The following is a 26,230-nucleotide window of genomic DNA, read 5'->3' on the forward strand; positions in this document are numbered from 1 at the left end:
GGTTATGTAATTTGCGAAAGTACAGAATTACCACATCAAAGCAGGAAACTAGCAATGAAGATGGTAACGAATAAAATTGCACATCCCGAATTTTTGTACTGAGTAATTGAACCAGCGCCCACCTTAGTGGAGTTGGGCACGGCGGTTGTGGCCTTTTCACCTGAAGTTTCAGCTGATGAATTTTTAGACGTCACATTTGAATGAATGCTCATGTAATCAAGCTCGATCTTCGAACATTTGTCTCCTTTCGATATTTTTTTGTAGTCGCTGTTAAAATAAACGTTCTTACCGCCAATTGGACAGGTGTCAGAGCTATCTTTACTTTGAACATAAAGTTTACTGATCTGTAAAGCCAATTTTTGTTCAGCAGTACAGTCAGCAAACTTGCCATAAACACCTTTCTTCCCGTCAGCTGCAATGTCAGAACAATCCACCTTTCCGCAGACAAGATCAAATAAATTGTTGTACTCTGCTGGATTTTCATAGGGAAGTACTTGGCACGGCAAGATTTTGTTCAAGCAGTTGCATTTATCCACATCTGGCTTTGGAGGAGTATGGTTACTTGACTGCCAATTTTTCGAGGAACTGGGACATTTTAATTCTTTTCTTTCAGGCAATTCTCTTAAAAATTCACTCTTTGTAACCTTGTTGGGCTTTGCCTTGGTAAATTCGCCCTTCAAAAATTCAAAGTCATCTAATTTTTCCACTTCACCTTCGTCATTGACTTTAACAACTCCATAAGCATTCTCTTCTTCAAAATACATGTAAGCTAGCCCGCCTGACCATGTTTCTGACATCTTAGATCCAAATAACGCGCCAACTTCAGTAAATGGTCTAGGTCTGACGAGGTTACAACCGAACTCTGAAAAAAAAATGGGTAGAGGATAATCCTTGAATTCTATAGTACGCTCTTTATAGCCACTTGTGCCATATGAAGAATAACCACACCACTCATACATATTGATACCATAGAAATCAGCACAAATTTCACCGCAGGCAAAATATTGGGCTAATTGCTCTCTTGTATCAGCATCATCATTAGATGAGTAACCGACGGGAATTTGACGATATCCTCTAAACTTGATATAATTTTTGACATCTCTTATAGCCGCCTTAACGAATGGCGAAGCATCAGTATTGGTCTTGTCGTTCGTTACTTCGTTACCGGCGAAAAAGCCTAAAACATTAGGATAATTATGCATTACATCAACAACATCTTTGTATCTGTTCCAAATGTTAACATCCCAAGTCGGTTTATTACGGCAAATGGAAACGTCTGGTTCGGCTAAATCAAGTAATAAATAAATTCCTGCATCGGCCAGTGCTTGCATACATTCATCATGAGACTTGGTGGGATCAATCGAATATACTCGGATAGTGTTCACGCTCAACTCTTTAAGATATGGAATATCTCTGAGACAAATCTGTGGGTCTGCTAAGGGATCAATATACTTTGTCTCGTAGGTGTCCGTCGCAGATTCCAAATCATCTAAGCTTCTGCTCGGTTGGTAAGCAATACCTTTCATAAAAAATTGATCACCAGAAACCGAATCAAAGAATTTATTCCCCATGATTTCAATAGTTGGGATTTCTGCAGCCTGCGCAGGAGCGGCAGCAGCGATATTGATACTACTCAGTGCACTCATAATCATTGCAGCAGAAAATTTAAGATTCAATATCATCATTATTAATAACCGTCCCGCAATTTCTTAGAAGCAGGTTGCACGTAAGATTATGGTTCGTGGCAACTCAATTAAAGTTAATTAATTATACTGACCATTTTACACAAATTTCTCGCTCGCGCCACAAATGGCTACTCCGACGCCTTAGAACTTCGCGCATGGAATGGGTCAAATTGACAAAAGATATGAGCAGGTTCATAACCATAGGAGATTTAAACTACATGAATTCTATATTTTGTACCAACGAGGGTGTTTATGTAGGCCTAACAATAACGTACACAACAGTGAAGTAACGCCTTCGTGTTTATTCAGTCAGTGTCTGATCTCACCATATAGAGCATACAAGAATAATAATTACCAACCTACCGCGTACTCGATCATTTAATGGTTGAATAGGACGCAATGGAAGGTGTCGATGAGTAATAATGGCCGGATTGTGTCGTCATTGTACTACCGGTATCGTCATTTGTTCTGTTTCTTGGTTGGACAAGATTAGCAAAGGTACCAGTCAGCGAGCTACCGATATTCTGATCAACCTTACTTGAAGCGACTGCTGGACCAACAATACAGGCAGCAAACAACAGTAGAATGATGTAATATAGTGCACTGTACTTCTTCACCATCCGCTTACGCAAACGAGTTTGCTTTAGAGAATAAATTGGAGGACGGATTTGACGAGAAGGTTTCAACCAAAATAACATGATAGAATGGAACTTGTCAATACCAGGAATGATCAAAAGCGGCAATTGACAGAACAACAGAACATGGCCTAGAACGAAATCAGCGGCGAATTCTGATAGTTCAACCACTTTAGCGGCCATTTCTCTACTTGGCTGGGTCCATGCCATGTAACCCATACCAGAACCATACCATTTACCAGTCCAGAATGCAGTGTTTGCATGATCATTCTTAAATTCACGAGTCAACATAAAAACGGTGATACATTGGAAAATCAACCTTTGACATTGAATACAGGTGACGACACCCAACAACATTCTTGCAAAGTTGAAACCTTCCAAGACCCACATGACGATGAAGAACGCAATGTGAATTACAACCGCGATACCATGAGCTATACCAGCCATAACTGAACCGGTTTTCTTGCAGCACATGCCGAATAATGGACCTGAGCAACATGACATACCCATACAGAAGAACAAAACACCAAGGTCAATGACAATTGGGGCCAAAGTACAAATAATAACACGCAAGGTGGAATTGACTCTGTCAGCGTCAGTGGTTTTGACACCCGTCTGGGCATTGATGAAAGTGAACGCAACAAAACAACCAGCAGCGTAGACAGCACATGGAATTATTTCCGAGAAGATCAAGTTGGTTCTGTGAGCTCTGTGTGCATCACCGGCGGCCTTTTCGGATTCATCACCAATCATCTTGCGCTTGAAACCAGTAATACGTGATCTAGACATTCTGACGTAACCAATCCAGGAGTTTCTGTGATATTTGTTATTACCTCTGGATAGCCATCTGATGTAATCTCTGTAATCTAAGAAAAAATCTTCCCACGAGAATTGATGAGGGTTGAAGAGGAATGGTGAAAACATTAGGGATGACAGAGAGGCCCAGAACCATAATAATGGAGCTTGCCAGTGGGCAATGGTACTGAATAACAACATCAGCATAGATCTAGAACCCATGTAAATAGCCGAGCCAGCAAATCTGGAATAAAGAATAGAAAATGGAATACGAGCTGTGGCGAAACCACGACCAGTCGAAATGTAACGAGCGCCACCGACACTCAAATCACTCAATAAAGCGGCAGAATAAATTTGACCAGCAAACACTTCAAACATAGGAGATAAGGAGAGGATGTGACGGAAAAATCTTTGAGTAGCCTTCCACAATCCACGTTCGATCAACTCTTGAATTACAATAGGAATGAAAGCAATAAAGAAGACGATGAAGATAGAAAGTGTGTAACGTCTTACCCAATCAATGACAGGAGATAAGTTGTAACAGCCGAGGGGATACAAAGGATCGTAGATTGGCTTGAACTTGTCATACTTACAAATGATGGATTCGTGGGCCAAAGAATTCATATTAACTAAAGTCAACATGAACAATTGCAACGACAATTGAATGAACAAGTTGTTCAAATGGAAACCAGGGTGAGCATAGTAGAAGGACAGGAAACGATCAATTGGTAATTGGGTACCCAAGTAGTAGTATTCACGCGAAAGCATTTGTTCACCCATACCAGCACCAATCTTGGTGGTGAAATTCAAAATTGTACCGAAACCCAAATCTCTACCTTTACCACATTGATAATATTCACAGTGCTTGATACGACCACCACGCAACACCGCGTTCATACCAGCATAAATATCTTCGTTCAGATGTAGACCCTTCTGTGCCTTAGAGACACCACCTCTTGTCGTCATGTAAGTGGCATTGATAAAATCGGGGTGACCGTAATGCAGTTTACCACCAATTTGAGCCAAAGTACGTGCGAACAAAGTACCAAAAGTTTGTTCCTTACCAGCTGCAACATCACCAAGAACACCAGAGTTTTCAGAGAAAATGTATTCTCTAGCACCGACAATAGCCACTGGATGGTTAGTGATTTGCTCTTCGTATTTTAGATCCGGAGCGTAAGGGTTTACCATCTCGACGTTCAATTCTTCGAATTCAGCCAAGACAGATCTAATCTTCAAACATTCTTCCAGATAGTTATCCTGGTTAGCATCGATCAATTGAATGTATTCACCTCTGTAAAAGATCAAAGCATGATTTTGATTATCAGATTTACCATCACCAAGAATAGGGTTACCAGACAATTGAATTCTGAATTTAGGACGTCTACGCCCGTTCTCCAAAATTTCACAGTGACCATCGATCAAAGCAGAGTAAATTCTTGGATCTTCACCTTCGTTTAATGGAGGTTCTTCATCCAAATAAGCAATTTGTAAATCTGGGTAAGCTCTCAACAAGAATTCAGCATTTTCCAATTCATGTGGTTTAAACTTGGCCAATCTTTGCATGGAGACCAAGAACTTGAACTTTCTTCTTGCCATTTTTTCCAATTCTCTTTCCAAACCTTCAGCGTTACCACCGAACATTTGAACAATCTCAGGATTTTCAACACGGTATAACAGTTTGATGGCTCTTGCATAATTCATGAACCCAGAGACGGTACGGTATAAAGTTTGTGATCTCAAAGAAGCCCAAATACGTGTACGCAAAGTGTATTCTGGAGCAGCAGATTTGAAACCAATACAGTAAAATGGCAAATCATCAATTTGTGATTTCAAAGCGTCTTCCTTATCACCACCTTCTTCAGCGCCCTCGTATGCAGCTGTTTCCTCAGCCAAGATTTTGGTATCCTTAACAAAACATTCCCACTCGACAGGGTGCAATTGTTTCAAATATTCCAATAGAGTGACTCTTGAGAATTGATCATCTTCACGAATAATTTCTCTCAAAGACAGCAGGATTCTTTCAGCGTAGTGAGGAGTCAACACGGTGAAAGTTGGCATGTTATCAACGGGCAAAGGTTCAGGGATAGGAGTAGACAAAGATTGAGCGAAGAAAGAGATACGTCTCTCAGCTTCAGAATTTCTTGGAAAAAACTCAGTTTCAAAATTGTTATCATCCTGAGAAACAAAGAAAGTTGGAGCTCTCAAGGTTCTCTTACCTTCAATCTCAGAAGGAACTTGGTGATATAGCAATTTTTGAACATGGTCAATAGCCAACAGATGTTCTCTGTACATGGAGATCACGATAGCGTTCCAAACTTGGGAGATCAACACCTTTGGCTTGTACTTAATTTCCATGTCGGTGGTAGCCAAGATCTTGGAGTAAATTCTCTTTGGTAATCTGGTGAAGATATTTCTCCATGGTGTTAAGATAGAAATACCTAACCAGAAGGACTTACCGACGGAGAAGACGGTGTTAACGATAATATACCACAAATAGGTATCCAAGAAGAACAGCACGAAATCAGTAGCGATCATTAAACCTAGGACGATCTTTGGTTGTTGTCTACAAAGCTTAGCGCCCCACCAGGTTTCACCGGTACATCTCATGGTCATTGTGGACAAAATTCTGACTGGATCTCTCAACGACAAAATCAAGAAGAAATAGGATTCTGCGTATTTGGCTGCAAAGACAGTGACCCAAACCAAGTAGGATAGCCACATATCGATACCTGTCAATGGTGCGAAAGAAGCAGTAAAAGTTTGAGATGCAACGTAACGTCTAGTTGATTTCTTCATATAAGGAGTGAACAACCCACCTAATGGCATGATTGCGAAGAAGATGATTGTACCGACAGCGATAAAGAACGTCACCGCTGCAACGGCATGGCCTGCTGTAGAATAAACGGTATCCTTTTCATAAGCAAAGACAAAGATAATTGGACCCAAATTAATACCGAAGATCACACAGATTAATAGAAAACGACGAGTCAAATGTTGAGCACCAGCCCAATTTCTGGGAACAAAAGTCCATTCACAGATAGTAGCGAACATCTGAATCAGAGATGCCAAAGCACCACCTAAAGCAGCCGAACCCCATCTGTACGCTGGTACAGGCTGGTTATCGACCAATTGTTGATAGTTGTGAGTGTAAAAAGTTGGAGCGTTATAAGCAGCATACATCCAGTAAACTGAAGCATGAATGACCCAAATACGGTTGAAATTGGTAACCATGTGCAACCAAGAACGAGTCTCTTTGAAAGTCTTAAAGAAAACATCATCCCAAACTACATCACCTAATCTCAAATAACGTTCTTCGACACCAAGATCAATCAATCTAGTACCATCTTCAAAGACGATCTTTGCAATACCTTCTGGATACCAGAACAATTGGTTGACATCATCGTAACCGATAATTCTGTTATGATCTTTTTCGCGCTTAACGAAGCGACCATCGACAATTTGATAAACTTGATCTCTTAAGAAACGGTAAAGTGGAGAGATGACTCTATTTAGGAAATCACCTTCTGGCATTGGTTCAGCTCTTTGTTGACACAAAGGCGAATCCAAATAATCCAAAGCACACTTGTAAATGAAACACAGACATTCGGAAGTGAATCTGACCTGGTTAGCTTCACCCCAACACAGCAAATACAGAGCAATTTGACGTACTTTTTCAAGAGGTGACATCTGATTCATCTTTGCCTTCCATCTGAAATCCGCTGCTTCCAAAGAGTTGTCACCTTCCAATTGGTTCAGAGTAGCCTCTGTATCTTCAGGGTTACTTTCTTCGATAGCTTTCTTATTCTTCTTCTTTGCCTTTCTTGCCTTTCTAGACAATTTACCGAGAGACATATTTCTGAAACCCACATCATCATCCATATCCAGTTGTGCAGCGAAATACCATTTCTTGTAGTTAGCAGTATCACCACCAACATAATCCGCATGGACAGACAATAGAGCTTGTTCTGGAGACATTCTCGAAGCACGAGAATCCAAAAGAGTCATAAAATGATCAAACATGTTTCTCATAGAGTCTCTTTGGAAACCAAATCTATTGGTCAAATCGATGAAAATATCTTCGATCTGTTCAATAGCCACTGGAGACTGATTATCAGCAGTCCAAGCAGGATATGGTTCGTTGGGCAGAGCCATGGCAATAGCAGCAGGATCATACCCTTCACCTCCGTAGATAGGAGTGGAAGCACCAGAAGATCTAGGCTCACCATAACTCATCTGCGAAGGTGTATATTGACCATTCCCAGCGTAGGAATCGTAACCGGGAGTACCGGGTGGACCATAACTGCTAAAATCCGAGAAATTCTCAGGTTGTTGACCTGGACCACGAGGCTGGTTATAGAGTCCATCTGGACCAGCGCTGTAGTCCATCTGGTCTGGATCATAGTTGCCATATGGGTCACCTGACACATTTGGATCATAGTAAGCATCGTTCGATGCGTAGATAGGTTGGCCATACTCATCGTAGGCTGGTTGTTCCCCATAGGGCGGTTGTTCGCCATAGGGCGGTTGGTTACCGCTTGGATGGCCGTTATAGGACATCTGAACTAGCGAATGTGTAGGGGAAAGAAGATCTTTTCACAAATTCACTAACACACTACCAGTTCCTCCTCTCGAGTATCTGTTAAAACACAACTAGAGAAGAAGTGGTTTAATCAAGAGGTGAGTGACAAGTATATAAAAAGAGAGAAAGGAAAAGAATGAGAGAAAGAGAGAGGAAATATGATAAAAACTGTTTCCAGAGAGATTCGGGAAGCCACCGAAACCGTAAAAATTCAATGTCCTAGTCCTATGTGATCTGTTACGGATCAAGAAACCACGATGAGAAAAAAATCCAAAGAAAAAAAAAAAGAATTGAAATAGGCTGGAACGATTTTTGCCTAAAAGAAACGAACGCCGCGTTGAGACGCGAAAAGTGCGACGCGTCGCATGCACTTGGCAAGCTATTTTTAGAAGCCCGTGTCGCGACTGAGCCCCGCTGCTCTCTCCGTCCGCTCTAGCGGTATCTCCGTCTTTGTGTTACGCGTCGCAAACGCCAAACGCGTAACGCGTAACGCGTGGTTATCGAAGTGCCGATTTAGTGACAGATCCCCCGAGCGGAGCTTCTAATAGCGATTATACTGTACGTTGCCCAGTACGCACGTGGAGAAGGCTGAGTCTTCTCCACAAGGGACTTATAACGCTAATGCGAACGATACATCTCCTAATCCGAGATCGGACTTTACTTTCCGCACTTACTGCAAATCTTAGATGTGTATTCTACTAGCCATACTATACTATACTATACTATACTATACTCTGTTCCCTTGCACTGGTCTAAGGTTTCTGGGCCTCGGAGTTGTATTGGTCCCAGACGTCATTCCAATACAATCTGAGCGGTTTGTGTTTCAAACCTAGTTCCGTAATCTTCTTCACTTCCTCATCAGTTAGATCGAAACTGAATAGATCTTGAGCAGCTTGGATCCTTTGTGGTTTGGAGCTGGTGGTGATAGGTAGCACGTGACGTCTAGTGACCCATCTCAAGAGCACTTGTGCCTCTGTCTTGCCGTATTTCTTAGCTAACTCTTCGACATAGTTGTAGAAATCGCCGGCATCGGATTGTTTTCTTTGCAATGGCCCTAATGGCGTGTACGCTTCTAGTTGGATATTGTTGTCTTGGGAAAATTTAACGATTCCCGGGGTCTGGTTCTGTAAGAAAACGTGAAATTCAATTTGATTAACTTGTGGCTTCACTTTGGCCACTTTCAAAATCCTTTGCAAATCCTCAACGCGGAAATTGGACACACCAATGTTCTTTGCCTTTCCAGCCTCGTACAGTTTTTCCAAATCTTTCCACACTTCTTCCAAGGTAACACCATTCTTCTCCTTTTCAATTAAGGGGCTGTGGATTAGGTATAGGTCCACGTAATCAACTCCCATTTTCTTGATTCCAGACTCAAACCTTTCCAACACTCCGCCATGGTTTTTTGGAGTAGGGGAGAACTTGTCAGTGATGAAAATCTCGTCTCTTGGCTTGGGACTCTCGCGCAAGGCCTGACCAAGCTCTTGGTATGTATTGTAACACTCGGCTGCATCCAAATGCACAATTCCAGGTAGGGTCAAAGCATACTTGATCTGCTCGACCAATTCTTTGGAGAAATTACTCTCGGTCTCTTCGTTCTTGAACCATGTGGTACCTGTACCAACAACAGCAACGGCAGGGATCTTGTTACCGTTATTTAAAGTGAAAAACTCTTGATGAAATGCCATTATGTTTCTGTCTCCGCTTAACTCCCCTCCTCGAACCAAGGTTTTTTTTTTGTTCATTAACCTTTTATATCCTTTTTACTGTTGTGGCCCCCCGGGGGTGGCGCGCCTTAAAGACAATCTATACAATCTTCGAGCTCTTCAACTCATCCTCATGACGTTCGACAAACTCCACAATGTCTCGTACACATTCCTTGGGCTTTTCACTATTGACCCAGTGACCAGCATCTATGTCTCGGACTTCAAAATTTGGAAAGAAATTCCCTATGTCCGCGAGGTACTCGTCCGCCACATAATGCGATTTCGTACCACGGATGAACAAAGAGGGACCCGTAAAACGATGAACCCATGGGTTGAATTCCCAGTTGGACATGTTGCCCTTAACGATTGCATCGTTCAGGATACCCAAGGGAATCCTCGACTTAAACCGCCATTTTCCGGTTTCTTGATCTTTGACCCTTTGTAAAACGGTCAGTAGGAACTGTCTGACCACTGGTTTTTCTTCAACAGCTTTTAGCGCTTCGTCTGCATGCTGCATCGTCTGCATGGCAGGATCCTCGATAATTTGTAAGAGTTTCTTGGTATAACGTGGAAAAGCGTTCATTGGTGGTGTAGCCACAGGTGCATTGTCGATACTAACAAGCATAGAACACAATTCTGGCTTCCTCAACACAACACTCATGGCAACTTTAGCTCCCATAGAGTGTCCAATGATGATCGGTCTCTTGGCATCTGGGTGAGTAAGAATATTCTCTCGAATAAACCGTTCTACGTCCAATGCCATTGCAGTATAATCATGTCTTCCAATGTGAGGTGAAGCACCATGATTCCGCAAATCAGGCAAATACACATCACGTTCCAACAACTCGTTCAATTCACGTCCGATTGTTCTATTGTTCATCCTGTTCCCAAAAAGGCCATGTAATACAATCACTGAAGCTTTCTCGGGGATAAATTGACAAGTATGGTCGTTAATCAGATCGAAAGCCAATTTCACTGAGGGAATCGAATCTGATAGCAGATCTTCGTTCAATACTTGTGTAGATCCATATTTCCCCTGTGAAGTAGTAGTACGAAACGTGTTGTTATGGTGGTCAAACAGTGGTCCAGCAGGAACTTTCTTCGAGGAAGTATCTGAGGAATACAATTTCACCTGAACCGGACGCACATAGTTACGACGACTTGAGATGGATGCTACTGCTTTGAGTGGGGAAAAAGTTCTTTTCAAATGGTACTGGACTGCTTTCGTTGCACCTGTTACTTCTCTTTTCATCAAATTGCCGTCCTATTGAATCTCACGCTATTTAATTGATCTGACAGATCCAATTATCTGTAGGATTTATATACGTTGATCGAGGCCCCGTCAAATATTTAATACCACCCTCAGGCCTCGAAACGATGCTTACAGTTTTAAAAAAAAATGAGGGGCAGACCCTCTAGCTGAAACAACGAAAAAAAACGACAGCGACAGTAATCAATAATAATTAATTAATTATTAATCATGGCAAGATGGACACCACGAAAAACAATAATAATAACAACCGATAAGACTTGCAGAGCAATGAGGCTTGTGGAGCAAAAAAAAAGAGACGTTCTTATTAGCGTATATACGGTGTGTGGGGCGGAGGAGATTAGTGTTACATAAAGATAACTCTTAGTGCATCTCTTTTCCTCTTGCCCCTTTGCTCGCTCTTGTAGAGCTTCTGGGTGAGGCGTTGCACATGGGCACATTGGTCGGATGTGAAACCCGGTGTTTCGTCTGGGTAGTGATATTCGTAATTCCTGCCATTGAGGGCACTGTAGTAACGCACAGATGTTATCAGAGCATGATTTGTGTGCATGTGGAAGACTCTTTGAAATCTACGCTTGATGCGGTGACAACTCTGTGTAACTTTGTCCTTGCTGTATGAGGCCCATCTCTTAATTGCATCTCGCTTGGCAGTTGTGCGGCGTTGCGGAATACTCTTTATACTGATTGAATCTAGCTCGAATTGCGAGGGTTCCCGAATGCAGTCGTTTGGATTTGATGCTGCATCGTAATACTCATCAAACACTGTTAGCCATCCCAAAGTGTCGCTTCTTGCCTGACTAGTGGGTTCGGGTTGGATAAATTGTAAGATTTCACTGACAAATAGTTTTGCGACTTCCCACTTATCGAACATTACGTCAGCTTCATCCTGCGTCCCGTTAAGCCTTATTTCCTGTTCTTGTTGTATCTTGTAAGTTATCATTACTCGTTGAGCCCATTGATGAAATATTGTTCTCGTTAAAGGTTCCGTTGATTCCTTTACGGTGATCCAGCGTTTGATGACCTGCTCGAGACCTATCATGATTTCACCAACACGAGTATCAATGGTACAGGCCAGGAGCAATTCGAGGTAATTCACCACAATATGGTTTGTAAAAGACTCGTAAGCGCGTAAATCTATTAGAATATTAATCATCTTTGCAAATCCTTTACTCGACTCAATCGCCAAAGTTACGAAAGCGATCTTGAATAACTCGCTATTAGCAATCATATTACAATCATCATCACAAATGGTACTACTTTCGACCTTGAATTTTAGTGAATTAATTAAAACCGGTGGGAAATAGTTCAGTAGTGACCATTTGCGAAGTACAGTTCCAATCCCGGGATCAGTAATCCCTCTTACCTCCACTTTGTTATACTGTCCCTCAAATCTCTCCAATATTAGTAGCATAGTATGCATATGCTCAATAGAGTCGGATAGACTTCGTAGCCATAGATCTCGCATGATCTTATTACAGAGTTGCACAAACGTCGTAACATTCTTATCTGAGCTTCCAACATCTTTAAACCTTGCAAATGCCTGGTTCAATTGAACCGCCTGTGTGATTAGTGTCAATGTTAACTCTGATAGAAAATTTGTACCACGCCTGGGGCAATACTCTGCCAGCAACAATGCAATTTGTGCATTCAATTCTTCCAAAGTTAATAAAGTATTACCTTCGAGCATAGGTGGTGTAAAGAGTTGAAATTCGGAATCATGATGGGGCCTATCAGAGGAAATCGAAAATTCTAAAACACTATCCGTGTCCGTACTCAAAAGATGAGCCAACATTTTATTTTCATCCAAATCTCTAGCATCACACCAATCACGACCACTACTCCTGGTAAACCGTTTACATGATTTTTCATGGGTTCTCTTAAATCTTTGACGCAATATCAAATCAGGACTACCATGACTTTCTGCTTTATACGTTTCCTGCAAAATGGATATTTTGGAAAAATGATTATAACTAAAAGATCCCGTTGCCGCACTATTGATATCCTTTAATGTCAAAGTCATACTCCGCTAACTTTAAATTCTTTGTGCCATTGCTAATATTGATTGATTATTTTTACTATTAATTTTTTTTTGGTGTCAAAAAGTTCACTACTGACACTTCGCGAATAAAGTTGTGTTAGAAAATATAAGTTACATAGTTATACTTCTTAATCGAATAGACCGAATCCCATGTCGTCATCTTCACTTTCTTCGTCTTCTTCAGCAGCAGCTTCTTCCTTGGTTTCTTCACCAGCAGAGGCAGCAGCAGCAGCTGGAGCAGCAGAAGCGTACTTGTCTGGGTTCTCAATTCTGTCAACCAATTCTTCGATCTCTGGGTAGACGTAGTTAGAAGCAATAGCGACAGCCAACAAGTTCTTGTAGTTGTTGATCAAAGTGTGACCGACAGATGGCAAGGTTGGGTAACCAATAGCCAAAGAGATAGAAGCAATGGTGCTCACAGCAGAGACGAAGTGAGAGACCAATTCTTCATCAGTGATATCCAAGATAGAGGATGGGAAGATTTGACCAGCATCGTAAACTTGAACAATCTTCAAACCGTAAGTGAATGGAGAGATGTTCAACAAGTTCAACAAAGAAGCTTCGGATTGACCGACTCTGTTACCAGCTTCAACGACCTTGACATCGGAGACAATTTCAATGGTACCTCTGGCGATCTTGGTTGGGACACCCAAAGCTTGGAAGAAAGAAGTCTTACCTGGTTCCATACCGGTGTTCATAGCGGTAACCCAGATATCTTCTGGGGCAACAGCACCAGCTCTGGCTGGAGCAGCAACCTTGTTCTCAATGATAACTTCCTTGATGTCTTTCAAAGATTCGTTAGTGAAAACGAAACCAACGTTACCCTTGACGAATGGCAACAATTTTTCGTAGTCTGGCAATTCAGAAACGAAACCTCTGATGGCTCTTCTAACCATGGTGTTCTTACCCATCAAGACAACACCTCTACCTCTCAAGGCCTTTCTGACTTGGTGCATCTGTTGAGAAGCAACATTGTCAACACCAACGATGAAGATGGATTTGTACTCTTCCAAGTACTCTCTTAGCTTAGCGAAGTATTCAGCTTTCTTTTCACGGACTCCTCCCATTTCAAACTATTTGTACGCTTGCAGGATGTTTAAAGGTTCGATCTTCTAAACCTTGAACAAGACTATGATTATCACTACTATCTTGTTGATAAATTTCATCCAGTTCCATTACTTTGGTATGTTCGAGCCGAATGTGCGTCTGAAAATTTCACTAACTTTTCACTCAGAAATGAAAAAATTTTGAAAATTAAAAGATGTGACGGTTTAGTAGAAAATGTACGGATTTATTTCAGTTGAACAGTCAATCAATCTAGCGATGAGCTTCATACCAATGCTGGTAATAATGATTGTTATTGGTATGGTATAGTACCAGTGTTCCCAATGGAAGTATCAGGTAGGTGAGCGGTAAATTAACTTATGATGGAAATTCCAAGGATTGAATTTGATGGTGAAGATGCACATATCGATCTTGATGATCAGGGACAATGCATGCAATTCATACGAGACAAGGTGATACCAGGTTGTGTTGATGATTGTCAGGCATTGGAAGGTGAAATCATTATGTTCCGTAAGATCACAAAAAATGATAGTATTCAACAAACACTGGAGAAACTCGAGGCTGGTAAAACGCGGTTCGTTTGTGTGTATGCTTATGGTCCGCACATCCATAAACTACTTAGCGTTGTTGAGATATTCAAGAAGATTCCATCAAGGAAAAGTGAATCGAAAGTCACTCTAAAACAATGGAATAAACTCAGTAGTTTTGTATCTGTGCAGCAAGGTCAAAACGAACTGCTAGAAAAACGTACAAGAGTGCCAATTCTCATTACAGTGATTGCGAAACCATCAGATCAAGAGCCCCTGGAATTGCCGTTGAAAGCCTTTACCAAGCAATGAATACGAGGTACGCTTTACTTTAGTGTTGGGATGCTTTGGGGACTGAGTGTGATCATTAATAAGGCGGTAGTTGCACGGTGAAAGCTACACGATGAAGGAATCGAGGACTGATTGAGAATGCCAGATGACTTCTTATCTTGTCAGGTGCAGTTTGACCAGGTTTAAAATTCCATTCTGTGACTAACTGGATGGTACCGGGGAGCTGAGTATAAGACCCTCTTTACCACGCCGATGCTATAATGATTAGAAGGCCACAAATTGGTAAGGAACCCACTTCAAAAGATCTAGAGGACGTAGGTGCACTATCATTCCATTGATCACACGCATGATTCGCATTTCAAGCAAAAGGACCTTCAAAGATACATCTTGGAGTGTGTCCCAAAACTGATATACAAATAAGTTAGTTTCGATATCCCAGGAAGTATTTATCCACTGGGTGGTTACAAAGGTAGAGCAGATTGTCGTGCTCAAGAGTAGGTTGATTTTCTTACATAGATGTATCACTGAACAAGGAAAAAGCATGCATTTCATACACACTTCGCGTTCTATTATGGAGTTTACTCCAATCCAGTGAATTACCGCTTAATTTTATTTCCTAACGGTAAGTACATTCAATCTAGGCTTCGCTTTGAATCCTTAGACCACAAGGCATTTGCCAAAGTCTAGGGATCTTCGAAGAGGCCAAAAAGGAATCCGACAAAAACGTAAGAAGGCTGATCTGCTATCTAGCAAATCATGTCTTGCGTTCAGCGTTTCTCATAAGACTCAATGGGTTCCATTAATTGAGTTTTAGTAATCTTGGAAGTTGTTGTTGTAGTTGAAGAAAGCTGAGGTTTCATTTTTTTTTAGTTGAATGAAATTTGACCGTCACCAGAAACGGATTGAAAGGGGAATCCTTCAATAGGGCTCAAACTGAAGTCAATCACTAGATTAGACGCTTATAGATACCTAATTATACCAATTCAATATGGTTCCACCACCTCCTCCTCCTCCTCCGCCTCCTCCGGGTGGATCGAGCGTTCCAAGCCCTCCAAAACCTGCTGCAAGTGTAATGCAAGGTCGTGATGCTCTATTAGGCGATATAAGGAAAGGTGCCAAGCTTAAGAAAGCTGAAACTAATGATAGAAGTGCTCCTGCTCTCGGTGGGGGTCCAGTGGTCAGTTCTGGTCCAAAACTGAGCTCTCATGGAGCTCCAAGTATCCCTGAATCGATGTCAGCCCCTCCTATTCCTGGTATGGGGGCTCCACAGCTGGGGGATATACTAGCGGGAGGAATTCCAAAACTCAAATCAGTGCATAAATCAGCTGGCGCTCCTTCGATACCTGGTCAGGCTCCCCCATTTCCCTCTGGAGGAGCACCTAGCATACCAAAAGTTCCAAATTCAAGTGCTCCGCCTATTCCTGGTAGTGCACCAGCAATACCTTCTGCTCCTGCTCCCTCTGTTCCAAGTGCTAGACCCAAGAGGAGATCCCATCAGAAAAAGAGCTCAATTTCTAGTGTAAATGTTATAGAAATGCGGTACCTTCTATTCCAGCAACACCTGCACCAGCCCCTCCTGCTTCTGCGCCTCCGTTGCCAACCTTTCAAGCTCCACCAGCTCCACCAGCTGCACCAGCTCCACCAGCTCCACCAGCCTCCACCAGCTCCACCAGCTCCATCAGCTCCACTAGCTCCCCCCAGCTCCTCCAGCTCCTCCAGCTCCTCCAGCAGCGATCCCCCTCAGAAAGAAGACAAATCGACCCAAAATATAGCATCTGTATCACAATCGTCTACAGGTCTTCCGTTCCTAGCTGAAATTAATGCTAGAAGGTCGGATTCGGGATCTGTCACTGGCTCGGTTCCTTCATTGCCATCACAAGCACCTCAATTAGATGCACCTCCATTACCATCACAAGCACCTCCATTACCATCACAGGCACCACCTTTACCCTCACAGGCTCCTCCATTACCTTCGGGGGCCCCTCCAATGCCAACTAAAAGACCTTCAACTTCAAGGCCTTCCGCACCGCCTCCGCCTGCTCCACCAGCTCCACCTATGTCTTCAGCGCCTCCTGCTCCGCCTGCTCCCCCTGCTCCCCCTGCACCACCTATGTCTTCAGCACCGCCTGCCCCTCCAGCACCTCCAGCACCTCCAGCTCCACCATTCTCAGCTGCTCCATCGACCCCAATAGCACCACCTGCACCACCGGTGGCCCCTCCCACTCCTCAGATCAGTAAAGCCAAACCTTCCAGTCAGAGAACTCCGGCTCCAGGTGGTCCTCTTCCATTCTTAAGTGAAATACAGAAGAAGCGAGATGACAGGTTTGTTGTGGGTGGAGACACTGGATATACTACTAAGCAAGAGCAATCGGATGCGGCAGCGTCCACATCGAGCTCAGCTACCGCACCTGCTCGTGAAGATAAACCTATGGGTCAAATGTCATTCTTGGGCGAGATTGAATCCAGATTGAAGCAACCACATAGTGGAGCAAAACCCCCATCTATTCCACAACCACCACCACAACCAAGCAGTGCACCTCCTCTCCCCAAGGCAGCTGCTCCAGTCCCATCTGCTCCTCCTGCAGTTCCATCTGCTGCTCCTGCAATACCTCCACAGCAAGGAAGTTCTTTCCTCGACGAAATTCAATCTACTTTGCAACACAGCCGTAGTGATTATTCGACTCCGGCACCTTCACCACCCTCAATGGCTCCCTCAGCTCCACCATTACCGTCAGCTGCTCCACCATTGCCTTCAGCTGCTCCACCATTACCTTCAGCTGCTCCACCACTGCCTTCTACTAATGCATCCAGTGCTCCTACACCACCACCGGTAGCACCTTCTCCAAAACCAGCGGTGACTATACCGAATACAACGCCATCGACTCATGTTCCTAGCACTACAAAAGCTCCTCCGCCACCTCCCACGATGGAGGCATCGACTAACACAAAGCAAAGATTATTTTCATCTGGTACTTCATCTTTTAGAGGTACGAATGAGCATACCAACGCCCCGGACATTGAAGTTGGGCAACTCACCATCAATGGCTCTAGTTCCACATCGGGTGTCAAACTCAATAGCGGTAAAGTTGTCATTGACGATTCGAGGTTTAGATGGACAAATGCTTCGCAGATACCGAAACCTAGACCTTACCAAAACAAGACGAAACTTTACCCAAGCGGTAAAGGCAGCAGTGTGCCGCTCGATTTAACTTTATTCGCATAATCAAGTTCACGATCTATATAACTATTCACAGTAAAATTCATGTGCAAGCCCCATTACGTTGATCACTCATCCCAACCGTCTTTCCACCTTTTATCCCAAAGGTTGCAATCAAACTGTTCCTTCATAAGTTTAGCATTCACCTCATTATGTGCTTCACACATCCACCTGCCTAGCTCATCTCGAGAGTTAACTTTTGGTGCATGCTTGGCAATAAACTTCTCGAAGTCTCTAGCACACCAGGAGCATGGGTAAACGTGCGAGAAAAGGGTTAAGAACTGCTTCATCTCAGACTTATTCTGCTCAGTGGGCTTGACGGGATATCTTGCCGTAATGCTATGTAATAGATCCCACGATGATCTTCCTAATTTCTCGACATCAGGTGGATCAACTTTTGCATGAGTCTTATGCCCAGGAATCATAGGCATAGCATTGTCTTTTGATTCAGTCGGCGTTTGAATTGGTGAATTCATTTTGCTTGTGATCTTGCCTGTGGCAAATTTGAAATCCAGTAGTGTATTGCAGGAACGGCAACTAATGAAGTGACTCTTCATAGTTAGTTTTCCAGCCTTGAAGTAGAGTAAATCTCAATGAATACATACGGTTTTCCGTCCTCATCATACACTATCTTCCTCCCATCTAGTCCTTCTGTTGGAGCCATGTTAGACATAATAGGCAGTTAGCAGAGAATCCTTTTTCAACTTTACTATATCGATGCCATGGAGTCGATTATTTTAGTCATCTTCGCGAAGCGATCTTCGTCAAATTAAGATTCTATTTACAATTGACATATGTATTTAAACCCTACCCATAACTCACTAATCCAGAGACATTGATTGCAGTGACTGTCCGGCATCCAGTTTCAAGTTTCCCGCAAAGTCAGATGTCCTGAGTGGTCTCATCTTCAGAGGAAAGTCTTCGATATTCTTTACATCCTTCTGAGCCATGTATTCCCTCTTTAATTTTATGTATTCCTTGGCAGCATTCAATGCAGCCTCTCTGCATAGTTCCTTAAGGTCTGAGCCTGACAGCCCGTTTGTATGAGTCGCTATAGCTTCTATGTCGAAAAAGTCTTTATCTGTCTTGGTATCCTGCAGTAAAACTTTCAGAATTTTGAGACGTTCCTCTTTACCAGGTAATGGGATGAGGAACCTCTTGGGTAATCTTCTTAGGAAGGCACTATCTATGTCTGTAATACGGTTGGTGGCTCCAACGATCATTACACGCCCACTAGTCAGCAGTCCATCCCACAGAGTCATAAATTCGGCCTTCAGCATCGCTGTCACTTCATGATCACTCGAGGCTCTCTCCCTTAGGAAGGAGTCTATCTCATCAATAAAGATCATACAAGGTTGAATTTTTTTCGCCAGCGAGAACATGGCGTCAACAATTTTATTCGATTCACCATACCATTTATCCATGATGGAAGACATTCTGATAGAGATAAAGTTCGCACCACTTTCGTTAGCCAAAGCTTTTGCAAGCATTGTCTTTCCGCAACCTGGCGGTCCATATAGTAAGACACCACTTGGAGCTTGTAAAAGTGGGTTGTTCTCGTAAACCTCTGGCATCATTAGCGGATATACAACACTTTCATGCAAATCAGCAATGATGGGATCCAAACCACCAATATCTTTGAAAGTTACTGCTAGCTCATCGGCAGTAACAACGGATGAAAGTACACTCTTCTCATAGGTATTCAACTCTACGTCGGCCAGCTTTGGATTCTTATCGACTAGTTTCTGCCACTGGGAAAGCTGTCTGGTCTTGGATTCCTTTGATCTTCCCGATAGGGGCCCAGCTTCCACGTCATTCAGTAGTCTGCTCACGAGGTAATACAGAGAAATACCAGTGCCGATTAACACTGATAAATCTGCAACGGTCTTGAGATCAAACTTGCGAGACATCTGGAGCTAGTTCTAACTTTCAATAGACGCTCTTTCGATGTTTTGTGCTTTGAGTTGACTTGTTGATGAAGTTTAAAGACCTGGTTGATTTTTGAAAAAATTTTGGTGCGATGAGATGAGATGATTTTATACAACTTAAGAGCGATTTACTAATTATAGAGCTCATATAAGTGGGATTGGATTACCAACATGGCGAGCAAGCATGGTATAAGGATTCCAGGACTGTTGTTGGATGAGCTGAAGAGCCGCGATTATAGTAAAGACGACAGATTTAATGAGCCTGCTAAGGCCAAAGGCAAGAAACGTAATCCCAAAGGTCAGCTAGGTAGAAAAGAGAGAAGGAAGCAACAGAGGTTGGAGAAGAAATCTACTAAGAAGGGCAAAACTTCAGGTGAAGATGTGCGATTGAAGACAAAGGAAATAGCTAAGGCTAAGCCTAGTAAAGTCAAATACGAAGAGTCTGCGCCTGCTAACAAGAAAAGTAAGGAAATCAAGACAGATCTACCCTTCTCTTCAGATGATGAGCTTTCTTCGGGGGACTTTGACGAGTTTGATGAGGATGATCTGGATGAGGAAGAATGGGAACAACTACGAGAACTCGAAGGTGAAGTCGGCGGAGAAAGTGATGAAACCTCGGAAGTTAATGAGTTTGAGGAAGAGGAGGATCTTGATGACGAGGAATTGTCTGAGGACGGTAAGGACCATGACGGGATGTCCGTCGAAGAAACAATGGCAGCGCTGAAGGCTATGAAGCAGAAGAAAGTAAAAAAAATGCAAGACAAAGAAGTAGTAGAAGAAGTAGAAGATGAGGACATGGATGAGGACGAAGGTGAGGATGAGGATCATCACGAGAATAATCTATCGGAAGAGGACGAAGAGTCTGGTGATAAGGAGATGTCCGTTGAAGAGACGATGGCCGCACTTAAGGCCATGAAAGCAAAGAAGAATAAAATGAAAGATACAAAGATCAATAAATTAGAGGAAGAAGAGGTAAGTGATGAAAGTGAAGGCAAGGAAATATCTGTGGAAGAAACAATGGCTGCACTAAAGGCTGCTAAAGAGAATAAAAAGAAGACTGAACGTTTTCCAGCCAGCGAAAAGAAAGATAAAAAAAGACCAAAATCAAAGGTCATAGAAGTTGACTACCCAATGGCTCCCTCTGATCGTGCAGCCGCCGAACGGGATGAAATGGACATGCAATACTATGCCAAGAAGCTTGGTCTGAAAGGTAAATCCAAAAAAATTCACGCAAGGGACGAATTTGATGCCATAGGTGGTCTTCTAGACGGCCTGGATTATTTTGATGGTTACGGGGCTGAGGATGAGGACTACGGTGAGTATGCCTATGGTGATGATCGCCGCAAAGAATCATCCGATGAAGAGCAGGATGGCGAAGAGGTTCCGGCTTTTGGATCAGATGATGAGCTATCGTCCGGAGATTTTGATGAATTTGACGAAGATGACCTTGATGAAGAAGAATGGGAGCAGCTTCGAGAGCTTGAGGAAAGGGATGATGAAAGTGGGGACGATGAGAAAGCCAAAATAAAAGGGAAAAGAGTCAAAGAAAATCCTCTTGTTGCACCAATTGAGCCAGGAACTGAGGCCTATGTTCCACCATCACTCAGGAAAAAGATGTTGGAAGGTGATGGGGAATCGGCTGTTGAAGTTGAAGTCAAAAAAAGTGTTAAGTCATCGCTTAATAAACTATCAGATTCCAACTTGACAGTAATTATCAGCGCTTTGAACGACCTCTATGCCAAACATGCTAGACAAATTGTTACCAAAGTAATCATTGACCAAGTCATCGACATCATAGGACAAAGGAACAAGTTGCTAGACAGCTTTATTATCAATTACTCGGCCATCTTATATTCTCTTTGGAGGCTAAGAGGCACTGAGACTGGGGCGTCATTCATACAGTCGGTCGTTGAGTCGTTTCTTAATCATTTTGAAGAGCAGATTACAAGGTTAGACAAGAAGAAGACTGAAGATCAGGACGAAATTGTTCTTCTCTCCAAGGAACCCGCAAATCTTTTGAGTTTACTTGCCTACTGTTACAACTTTGGTCTCATATCAAGTAAGCTGATTTACGATTTAATCCGCATTTTTGTTGAAGCTCCAAATGAACTGACTACAGAGCTACTTCTTAGGATTATTTCTATCTCAGGGTCGCTAATTCGTGGTGATGACCCATCTGCTTTGAAAGACATCATATCAGTATTGTTAACTAATATCAAATCCATCGAGAAGCAACCTCCGAGAATGAAGTTTTTGCTGGATACAGTATCTGATCTGAAGAACAATAGACTGAAACCATCTATGGTGGCCACATCGCACCAAAATATGAAGAAGTCGTTAAATTCATTCCTTAACGTCGGCTCAACTTCCAGTGAAGCGCTACTAGTTTCGCTGGATGACATCAAAAATGTTGATACTAAAGGTAAGTGGTGGTTAATTGGTGCTTCCTGGAAGGGCAATATGGATAGCGCATTCGAAGAGGCGCCAGGTGGAGGCTCCAAAGTGTCTACCAACGGTGGCAATCATATGACCATCGATGACGATTTGTTGGATGACACACCTGACTGGTCAGAAATTGCCAGGCGGCAACGTATGAATACAGATATACGTCGTGCAATTTTCATTAGCATCATGTCTGCACAAGACTATATGGATGCTTTCACCAAACTTGAAAAATTGAACCTGAAGAAGAAGCAGGCTCTAGAGATTCCTAGAGTGATACTTCATTGTCTGTCCCAAGATGGGGCCAGTAATGGGTACAATCCATATTACGCGGCACTTACAAATAAGTTATGTGAGAATCAACATGGTTTGGTGAAATCCTTTCAATTCCAGTTCTGGGAGATTGTGAAAGCATTTGAGGATGATGGGTTAGAAAGGGATGTGGAAGATAACGAAGATCTCGACGAAGACAGAAGATTGAAGAAAATAGCGAACCAAGGAAAATTTTTCGGATCATTGATTGCAGAAGGCACTTTGAAACTCGATGTACTCAAACACGTATCTTTGATAAGTGGTTTGACATCGGATGGTGTTCAATTTATGGAGCTTTTACTGTTCCAGATGTTATTAAGCGCAGCTAAAAGATCAGAAGTTAAGACAAAAGACGCTAATAACAAGAAAAGCATAACATACCGTGATGATATTCTTCACAACATTTTGGCAAATGGCATCAAGAGCGAAAATAGGCCCATTATTTTGAAGGGACTGCGATTCTTCTTGAAGAAGCATTTTAAATACAAGAATTATATCGCAATGGGTCCCGGAGATAAAAGTTATGATAGAGATACAAGAAGACTGAAGTGGGCAGTCTCCAAATTTGCTGAGCTCATAGACGAGGAGCTTGAAAACGCCGATTATTAGTTTACTCTGTACATTATCTTTATTGCATATTTCACATTACACCAAGGAAGAACTATGGGGCGATATTCACATGTCCTTTTTCACATCTTCAATGGCTTTCACAAATTGACGACCGTCCGCCTTTTGTTTAAACTTAACCACATACGTGACCAACTTGTTATCAGCTTCTATCGTGGGTATCTTGACCAGGTTCTCGTTCTCTGCGGTAAGAGGAGTATAGGAAAAATCTTTAACAACCCTTGTGTTAAGCAATATGTTACCCATCCCATCTGATCTACATAGGAACCTGATCTTGGACTTGTCTTCATTACTTTGCAAAAGTTTCATTTCACCGACACCCCTTGAATCGTAAGCTTTTGTCTCTGGGTTGAAAATCATCAGTTTTGATCTTTGACTGAACAATGCATTTTCCCCTTCTTCACCATTTTGCAAATCCATAGGTTTGGATTCATCTGGCTTTTCGTCTGCTTTATGTTCATCATCCGCAGTAACTGTTGTTGATTTATCATCTTTAGCTTCATTGGATGTAGTTGCATTTTCTGGTGCCTTTTGTCCAAACGGTAGTGAGAATTTGAAACCGTTAGAAGGTTTGGAAGCATCGTCGGTCTTTTCATTTGTTGCCGCTTTACCGAATGTGAATGAAGGTGCAGTGGAAGAGTTAGGAGCACCAAATGTAAAAGCTGGCTTCGCGGCAATTTTCTCGTCCTTCTTTTCATTGTGGTTGTTAAACGAGAATGAAGGTATTGCTGATTTTTCAGTCTTTTCGTCCTTGTTTTCCTTATCGGCTCCAAACTTGAAGGACAGGGAAGGCTTCTGAGCATCAGTTGCAGTTCCATCATTCTTGGCAGCCGAACTGAAGCTGAAATCGAATTTTGGCTTGTCTTTTGTCCCTTCTTGTGGTTTTCCAAAAGTAAAACTAGGCTTTCCATTCGTGGTCTCCTTTGGTGCACCAAAACTGAATGCCGGCTTTTCGGAAGGTTGTTTACTGTTACCAAATGAAAAAGCTGGTTTCACTTCAGGTTCGCTCTCCTTTGGTTCGCTATCTTTTGGCTTCTCGCCTGTTGGTTCGGTTGCCTTTGGTAATTTAAACACATCGCTCTTGACAGTACCAGAAAATGTGAATTGAGGACCTTTGATCTCGACTTCGTCACAATCACTATCACTGTCATCCTTCTTAGCCACTTTGGTGGCTCCAAAGGAAAAGACTGAATTAGATGTGGGCGGTTTTGTATTTATCGTGAATTTTGGTCCTTCCACTTTAACTTCAGGCTCTTCATCTGAAGATGACTCAGGTTTATCATCGACTTGTTGAACTGGTTTTGGTGCGATCGTAAACGCAGGTTGTGCAGCAGGCTTCGCAGCAGGCTTCGCAGCACCTATCGACTGGATATATGTCTTATATTTTTCAAAAACTGGTGAAAGATCTGCACATGGATCCTGATCCACAAACGAAATTACCTTGTCCTTGAATTGTAGATTCAGTGCTTTCAATTTCGCATTTTTATCACTATCACTACCAGTGGAGGCAGAACCCTGAAGAAACCCAAATGCACTTGACGAATTTTCTTTGGTGCTTTCTGGTTGCCTGTTGAAATTGGCTGCCATCTTTCTCTTGGGCATAGCGATCTTACGTTTACTCATCACTGCAGCTGAAGCAACACCATGTCCCGTACTTTCTTCATCTGAATCAGAATCATTCTCTCTGTGGGTTTCGCGAGTAATTTGAGAATCAGCAAAACGTTTCGCCATTATATGAGTAGTTTAAATCTGATTAAACAAACTTTACCAAGCGATGACTGGTTACTATGTGAACTAGTAAGTTATAACAGCTTATTCTAGTGAGAAGAGTAGAAAAAGTAAATCATGATATACGGCATTCATTATAACTACAATACCTGACAAGTAAAGCACTATTCCATCGGACGCTGCATCTCTCATAAAATGAGTAGTATCAAATCTGATTCATCTCGATTTACATGGATACACTTGAATGTAAAAAATTAAATCCTCCGATGCGGGGAGTCGAACCCCGGTCTCCACGGTGAAAGCGTGGTGTGATAGCCGTTACACTACATCGGATTAGATGCGTATGTTATGATTTGGTGAGAGCGCACCATACTCAATTAATTCAATCAGGTGATATTTGAACACTTTACCAATATACCTTTTCCCACAATCAAAGAGTACTATAATGAACTCAGCTCAGCTGTGCCAGCTATTGAATATGCACTGTTTCCCTCTTCACTTACCTTTTAATGACCTTCTTTATGTGACTGTTTATTTAAATCCGCACACCCCGTTGTTAATCCGCACACCGCGACAATATTTTCTGCGTCGCTCTAAATTTTTTGAAAAAAAGCCCACTCTACTCGGCGAGGTCCTGGACGCTCAATCAATGAAACCTTTTGCCAAGGTATAGTGATATTTATCACTTGCAATAGTTAATTCACTATTATTGAATGAATCTTGATTAAGAGACGCAAGCCAAGTTTGTTAGGGTATGTGAGTGTATCGTGTGGATTTGCTACAATAGAAAGAAAGAATGAGAGAAATAGAGAGAACCCATGTGGTGTAGCAAGATAGTACATTTGTCGAATTAAGTTACTAACTTCATTTTAGAATAAATCATGCCTCCAAAGCAACAGTTGTCCAAAGCTGCTAAAGCTGCTGCCGCTCTTGCCGGTGGTAAGAAGTCCAAGAAGAAGTGGTCCAAGAAGTCTCACAAGGACAAGGCTCAACACGCTGTCATTTTGGATCAAGAGAAATACGACAGAATCTTGAAGGAAGTCCCAACCTACAGATACGTCTCTGTCTCCGTTCTAGTTGACAGATTAAAGATTGGTGGTTCTATGGCCAGAATTGCTTTGAGAGATTTGGAAGGTAAGGGTATCATCAAGCCTGTCTCCAAGCACTCCAAGCAAGCCATCTACACCAGAGCTGCTGCTTCTGAATAGATAGTTCAAGGTTAATGTATATTTCTACGTATCCGCAATAATTGCACAGTTTCACACATTATTGAATTTTCTAGTAAAGCCATTTCTTAAAGTGATTAGTAGCCCTAGCTTGTCTGTCAAAATTACCCTGTTTATTAGCAGTTTTTTCCAAAACGTTTTGTATATAAAGTCACTTTT

The 26,230-nt window shown here is 42.3% G+C and overlaps 13 protein-coding genes and 1 non-coding gene across 14 annotated transcripts; 4 read left to right on the plus strand and 10 right to left on the minus strand.

Annotated features, from left to right (window-relative positions):
- Positions 1 to 35: 35 nt before the first annotated feature.
- Positions 36 to 1,685, minus strand: GAS2 (1,3-beta-glucanosyltransferase; the record flags this gene model as incomplete). Its single annotated transcript, XM_003681024.1, has 1 exon — positions 36 to 1,685. The coding sequence occupies one exon, from the start codon at positions 1,683 to 1,685 to the stop codon at positions 36 to 38; it is 1,650 nt and encodes a 549-aa protein (XP_003681072.1).
- Positions 1,686 to 2,059: 374 nt separating this feature from the next.
- Positions 2,060 to 7,675, minus strand: FKS1 (1,3-beta-D-glucan synthase; the record flags this gene model as incomplete). The annotated part of the gene is made up of 1 exon (XM_003681025.1): positions 2,060 to 7,675. One exon carries the CDS (start codon positions 7,673 to 7,675, stop codon positions 2,060 to 2,062), a length of 5,616 nt encoding a protein of 1,871 aa, XP_003681073.1.
- Positions 7,676 to 8,449: 774 nt separating this feature from the next.
- Positions 8,450 to 9,439, minus strand: TDEL0D02790 (aldo-keto reductase superfamily protein; the record flags this gene model as incomplete). Its single annotated transcript, XM_003681026.1, has 1 exon — positions 8,450 to 9,439. The coding sequence occupies one exon, from the start codon at positions 9,437 to 9,439 to the stop codon at positions 8,450 to 8,452; it is 990 nt and encodes a 329-aa protein (XP_003681074.1).
- A 61-nt stretch (positions 9,440 to 9,500) lies between these two features.
- On the minus strand, positions 9,501 to 10,652 carry IMO32 (Imo32p; the record flags this gene model as incomplete). Its single annotated transcript, XM_003681027.1, has 1 exon — positions 9,501 to 10,652. The coding sequence occupies one exon, from the start codon at positions 10,650 to 10,652 to the stop codon at positions 9,501 to 9,503; it is 1,152 nt and encodes a 383-aa protein (XP_003681075.1).
- Positions 10,653 to 11,016: 364 nt separating this feature from the next.
- SPO77 (Spo77p) lies at positions 11,017 to 12,690 on the minus strand (the record flags this gene model as incomplete). Its single annotated transcript, XM_003681028.1, has 1 exon — positions 11,017 to 12,690. One exon carries the CDS (start codon positions 12,688 to 12,690, stop codon positions 11,017 to 11,019), a length of 1,674 nt encoding a protein of 557 aa, XP_003681076.1.
- A 146-nt stretch (positions 12,691 to 12,836) lies between these two features.
- RPP0 (60S ribosomal protein uL10) lies at positions 12,837 to 13,775 on the minus strand (the record flags this gene model as incomplete). Its single annotated transcript, XM_003681029.1, has 1 exon — positions 12,837 to 13,775. One exon carries the CDS (start codon positions 13,773 to 13,775, stop codon positions 12,837 to 12,839), a length of 939 nt encoding a protein of 312 aa, XP_003681077.1.
- A 360-nt stretch (positions 13,776 to 14,135) lies between these two features.
- On the plus strand, positions 14,136 to 14,612 carry POP6 (ribonuclease P/MRP protein subunit POP6; the record flags this gene model as incomplete). Its single annotated transcript, XM_003681030.1, has 1 exon — positions 14,136 to 14,612. One exon carries the CDS (start codon positions 14,136 to 14,138, stop codon positions 14,610 to 14,612), a length of 477 nt encoding a protein of 158 aa, XP_003681078.1.
- Positions 14,613 to 15,579: 967 nt separating this feature from the next.
- On the plus strand, positions 15,580 to 17,814 carry VRP1 (Vrp1p; the record flags this gene model as incomplete). Its single annotated transcript, XM_003681031.1, has 1 exon — positions 15,580 to 17,814. One exon carries the CDS (start codon positions 15,580 to 15,582, stop codon positions 17,812 to 17,814), a length of 2,235 nt encoding a protein of 744 aa, XP_003681079.1.
- A 62-nt stretch (positions 17,815 to 17,876) lies between these two features.
- Positions 17,877 to 18,481, minus strand: ERV1 (flavin-linked sulfhydryl oxidase; the record flags this gene model as incomplete). Its single annotated transcript, XM_003681032.1, has 2 exons — positions 17,877 to 18,345; positions 18,414 to 18,481. The coding sequence occupies 2 exons, from the start codon at positions 18,479 to 18,481 to the stop codon at positions 17,877 to 17,879; spliced, it is 537 nt and encodes a 178-aa protein (XP_003681080.1).
- Positions 18,482 to 18,629: 148 nt separating this feature from the next.
- Positions 18,630 to 19,718, minus strand: MSP1 (protein-degrading AAA family ATPase MSP1; the record flags this gene model as incomplete). Its single annotated transcript, XM_003681033.1, has 1 exon — positions 18,630 to 19,718. One exon carries the CDS (start codon positions 19,716 to 19,718, stop codon positions 18,630 to 18,632), a length of 1,089 nt encoding a protein of 362 aa, XP_003681081.1.
- Positions 19,719 to 19,907: 189 nt separating this feature from the next.
- SGD1 (Sgd1p) lies at positions 19,908 to 23,099 on the plus strand (the record flags this gene model as incomplete). Its single annotated transcript, XM_003681034.1, has 1 exon — positions 19,908 to 23,099. The coding sequence occupies one exon, from the start codon at positions 19,908 to 19,910 to the stop codon at positions 23,097 to 23,099; it is 3,192 nt and encodes a 1,063-aa protein (XP_003681082.1).
- Positions 23,100 to 23,165: 66 nt separating this feature from the next.
- NUP2 (nucleoporin NUP2) lies at positions 23,166 to 24,848 on the minus strand (the record flags this gene model as incomplete). The annotated part of the gene is made up of 1 exon (XM_003681035.1): positions 23,166 to 24,848. The coding sequence occupies one exon, from the start codon at positions 24,846 to 24,848 to the stop codon at positions 23,166 to 23,168; it is 1,683 nt and encodes a 560-aa protein (XP_003681083.1).
- Positions 24,849 to 25,106: 258 nt separating this feature from the next.
- On the minus strand, positions 25,107 to 25,178 carry TDEL0Dtrna1E. The gene has a single exon. It is a non-coding gene; the product is annotated as a tRNA-Glu (tRNA).
- Positions 25,179 to 25,726: 548 nt separating this feature from the next.
- On the plus strand, positions 25,727 to 26,053 carry RPS25A (40S ribosomal protein eS25; the record flags this gene model as incomplete). Its single annotated transcript, XM_003681036.1, has 1 exon — positions 25,727 to 26,053. One exon carries the CDS (start codon positions 25,727 to 25,729, stop codon positions 26,051 to 26,053), a length of 327 nt encoding a protein of 108 aa, XP_003681084.1.
- Between the last annotated feature and the right edge of the window lie 177 nt (positions 26,054 to 26,230).

Source organism: Torulaspora delbrueckii, chromosome 4 (assembly GCF_000243375.1).
Source record: "Torulaspora delbrueckii CBS 1146 chromosome 4, complete genome".
NCBI classification, from domain to species: domain Eukaryota; kingdom Fungi; phylum Ascomycota; class Saccharomycetes; order Saccharomycetales; family Saccharomycetaceae; genus Torulaspora; species Torulaspora delbrueckii.